We start from the raw sequence: 4,867 nt of genomic DNA on the forward strand, positions 1-4,867 counted from the left end.
ATCTCAGTCGCGAAGAGGAATAGCTGTTTCTGGTTGATTAACAGATTAATGTTAATTAATGTCATGCTGGTACAGTATGTGGTACAATTAAAACCTAGCCCATGAAACAAAATGTTGGCTGAAAATGAATTGTATGTCATATCGCATTCACATGGATTTGCATGATGTGTGCAGTTCTGATTTGTCACTTCATGGCCAAATATACAGTTGAAGTCAGAAGTTTACATACACTTAGGTTGGAGTCATTAAAACTCGTTTTTCAACCACTCCACACATTTCCTGTTAACAAACTATTGTTTTGGCAAGTCAGTTAGGACATCATCTTTGTGCATGACACAAGTAATTTTTACAACAATTGTTTACAGACAGATTATTTCACTTATAAATCACTGTATCACATTTCCAGTGGGTCAGAAGTTTACATACATTAAGTTGACTGTGCCTTTAAACAGCTTGGAAAATTCCAGAAAATGCTGTCATGACTTTAGAAGCTTCTGATAGGCTAATTGACATCATTTGAGTCAATTGGAGGTGTACTTGTGGATGTATTTCAAAGCCTACCTTCAAACTCAGTGCCTCTTTGCTTGACATCATGGGAAAATCAAAATAAATCAGCCAAGACCTCAGAAAAATAATTGTAGACCTCCACAAATCTGGTTCATCCTTAGAAGCAATTTCCAAACGCCTGAAGGTACCACGTTCATCTGTACAAACAATAGTACGCAAGTATAAACACCATTGGACCACGCAGCCGTCATACCGCTCAGGAAGAAGATGCGTTCTGTCTCCTAGAGATGAACGCACTTTGGTGCGAAAAGTGCAAATCAATCCCAGAACAACAGCAAAGGACCTTGTGAAGATGCTGGAGGAAACAGGTACAAAAGTATCTGTATCCACAGTAAAACGAGTCCTATATTAACATAACCTGAAAGGCCACTCAGCAAGGAAGAAGCCACTGCTCCAAAACCGGCATAAAAAAGCCAGACTACGGTTTGCAACTGCACATGGGGACAAAGATCTTACTTTTTGGAGAAATGTCCTCTAGTCTGAAACAAAAATAGAACTGTTTGGCCATAATCAACATCATTATGTTTGGAGGAAAAACGGGGAGGCTTTCAAGCTGAAGAACACCATCCCAACCATAAAGCACGGGGGTGGCAGCATCATGTTGTGCGGGTGCTTTGCTGCAGGAGGGACTGGTGCACGTCACAAAATAGATGGCATCATGAGGAGGAAAATGATGTGGATATATTGAAGCAACATCTCAAGACATCAGTCAGGAAGTTAAAACTTGGTCACAAATGGATCTTCCAAATGGACAATGACCCCAAGCATACTTCCAAAGTTGTGGCAAAATGGCTTAAGGACAACAAAGTCAAGGTATTGGAGTGGCCATCACAAAGCCCTGACCTCAATCCTATAGACATTTTTTGGCAGAACTGAAAAAGCATGTGCGGGCAAGGAGGCCGACAAACCTGACTCAGTTACACCAGCTCTGTCAAGAAGAATAGGCCAAAATTCACCCAACTTATTGTGGGAAGCTTGTGGAAGGCTACCCGAAACGTTTGACCCAAGTTAAACAATTTAAAGGCAATGCTACTAAACACTAATTGAGTGTATGTAAACTTCTGACCCATTGGGAATGTGATGAAAGAAATAAAAGCTGAAATAAGTCATTCTCTCTACTATTATTCTGACATTTCACATTCTTAAAATAAAGTGGTGATCCTAACAAGACAGGGATTTTTTACAGGGATTTTTTACTAGGATTAAATGTCAGCGATTCTGAAAAACTAAGTTACATTTATTTGGTTCAGGTGTATGTAAACTTCCGACTTCCACTGTATCATACTTTGACTTAAATCGATGTGCAACATCATGGGTAAGCTCTGGCCTTCTTTCATCTCGAAAGTGGATTTCTATTGGTGTGGGTGTTTAAAGCTGAACAGGAAGCCTGTTATTTATGAATGTATGAACGTGTTTATTGTCCTCAGTACTGTGATGTCAGTATTTGTAATAAAGTATCAACTATATGTATAAAACCTTGTTCTATTTTTAAATGGTGTTCTATCAACCTTGGGTGAAATGCATGGAAATGCAGGAAAAGGCATGTTCGTCTACCAGCGTTGTTTTTGTTTTCAGAGAGAATGATGAAACCGTAAAGGAAACATAGGGATGGGGTTGTTTGTGAGGGGATTTGCATGGACTGCATTTGATGAACAGGGAGGCCTGTTTACTGTGTTGCCAGACGGATATCTCCAGAGTACAGTTAGAGAGAGAGTGTGTCCCCTGTTCCCTGATTAGTAATTAACAGACTGGTTGATTATTAACAGAGTCGTGCCTAATTGTGCAACCTTATGTTTTCTTTTGTTTGGCAAACAAGATGACTCTGTTGAGACCAGTACACCAGGGCTTGGTCTGCTCTTGACAGTAGTCATGCATCAGTAATGAAGAGAGCTGGGGCCAAGATCAAACTGTGTCTTCTCCCTGGGTCTCTATCATGAAAAAATGGCCACTAACATCAACTTCAGAAAAAACAGATATGGTTTGAAACATTATTCATTTTATTGACCTTTTACAGTTTAATTTTATAGAATCAAAGAACATTGACAAATGTAGTACAGAAATTTCTGAAGTTTAATAGAAATGTCTAACTGTCACTCAGCAAAGGGAGTCAAATAGGGGTGTCAAATAGGGGTGTCAAATATAATTTCTGTTACTGCAGAGATTAGGATGGCCAAAAATCTGTGAAAAAAACCTAAATTAACACAAAGTTACTTTGATTTTACACGCGTGAAATCAATCTGCAGGCCGTAAATGTTTGACACCCCTAAAATAACATAAGATAACCATAACAAAACTGGGTCATAAACACCTGAAATATATGATACCTTTTGATCCTCTCATTTACATCCTCTCATTTACAGATGACAGAAAATTGACTCAATAGACCAAATTCAGTATTACACATGGCCCGCGTTTACCTTACAGGTGTGTGCATGGGAGTTTTTTACCTTTACATCATTAGGCTTGTCCATATTAAATATAAATACTTTTTTAGAATATCCAAACAGGGCATAATATTTCATAACCACCACAAAATCCTTATCCCTTAATCCATACACAAGTGGACTCAGACATCGAGGGGCAAGAATAAAAATAATATAGTCAATATACCTAACCTGAATAAACACATTAAAATTGACCTTCAATATAACCGATTCTATCATAGGACACCAGAACTGAATCAAACAAAGGAGTAACTGGAAGCCATGGAGAATAACTGTCCTCAGGCCCTTATTGGTGGACTTCTTACTGTCTGGTGAGACAGTTCGGGCAGCCACCATGATCTTCACATAGGTGAAAGCTATGACTACGGACATGACCAGGAAGTAGAACTGATACAGAGCCGAGCTGAGGTGGCCCTGCCAGGAGAGCACAATCATCTGCTCAAAACTGCAGACTAGAAGAGAGGTGTAGAAGCTCAGAGGTACAGCCGAGAAGAGGATGGAGATCACAATGATCCATTCAACAGAGCTGAGAGCCTGGATGAGTAGGATGCAGCGCATGGCCCTCACCGGGGTGGAAAGTTCACTGTGGTGCAGGGGCATGCAGATTGCTACATAGCGCTCCAGGCTCATGGCTGTCAGTGTCAGCGGTGTGGCAACAGTCAGGTTTTCTAAGATCACAACCAGAAATATACATAGCCCACCTGGCATTGGTACCCTGGAGTAGCTCATCAGCAGCAATACATCAGTCAGAACCAGAAACATACTGTCACAAACCAGCATGTGAGCAAAGAATATGTATCGTGGGTTGGTGAAGAAGGCCTCTTTTTTAAAGAAGGTCACGATCATGAGGGAGTTGATGCAGAGGAAGATGCCAATAAACACTTGGACTATCACCACTTTGTCATTCAGATGTCTTTGGTATTGCACAGTCGGAAGAACAAGACTGCCCTCACTGCCCTGGCTTGTATTCGGCATTGTATTTCCTGTTTAGAAAGAGGATAAAAATGTAAAGCAATGTCAATCACAATGAAACCATATCAGGAACGTTGTCAACACAAATATTTAAAAAAGCCATATAGTAATTTGTCAGTACCAACATTGACCATCACAAGACACAAATATTTTTACTAGACCTTAAAGAACGTCTGCAGAATCTGAAATAAACGTGAGAAGGTGGTTTTACTGTAATCCTTTAATAACAATTAATCAGCAATAACTATTGTAAAATAACTATAACCTATTATGGTATCAATATGTGTGTCTCTAAAAGGTTCATTGATGTCAAACACGACCCTTGCCCAGTCTCCTCCTCCTCCTGTCCCTAAGCTAGGACAACAGAGTGCCAAACCTTTATAGTAAAAATCCACACTGGCCCGAGTTCTCCAGGGATGTGGGTTGAAGTTAAGTCATCTAGCAACTATTGTGTTGATGAACAAGAGCTATCGTAACAGATTTTTCTGGTAGTTGTAAACAGTCTTATATCAAGTGTCATGAGGGATAAAGACTGCTTTTGTCAGAGAAAATGTTGTCATGTTGTCTGGAATACAAAAACAAAATCTAAGATGGACTGTAATATGATGTTTATTAAAATCATTTTATGGTATTTACTTTATTCTAAAGACATCTCACCTTCACCTGTCTTATGATCATTTTACACAGTATTGCTTGATTGTGTCACGCTCGTGATTAAAGACGGACCAAGGCACAGCGGGATTGAAGTTCCACATCTTTATTACGGTGATACTTTAAACAAAAACAATAAACCAATAACGAAACGTGAAAGTAGTGGTGCACATGCACAAACACAAAACAATATCCCACAAACACAGGTGGGAAAAATGGCTACCTAAATATGA

General features: G+C 39.5%; 1 protein-coding gene across 1 annotated transcript; it reads right to left on the minus strand.

The window, feature by feature from the left end:
- Positions 1 to 2,963: 2,963 nt before the first annotated feature.
- LOC129822501 (odorant receptor 131-2-like) lies at positions 2,964 to 3,989 on the minus strand. The gene has a single exon (XM_055880819.1). It carries the CDS (start codon positions 3,984 to 3,986, stop codon positions 2,964 to 2,966), a length of 1,023 nt encoding a protein of 340 aa, XP_055736794.1. The 5' UTR covers positions 3,987 to 3,989.
- Positions 3,990 to 4,867: the final 878 nt, after the last annotated feature.

This window comes from Salvelinus fontinalis, chromosome 24 (assembly GCF_029448725.1).
Source record: "Salvelinus fontinalis isolate EN_2023a chromosome 24, ASM2944872v1, whole genome shotgun sequence".
Lineage (NCBI taxonomy): Eukaryota > Metazoa > Chordata > Actinopteri > Salmoniformes > Salmonidae > Salvelinus > Salvelinus fontinalis.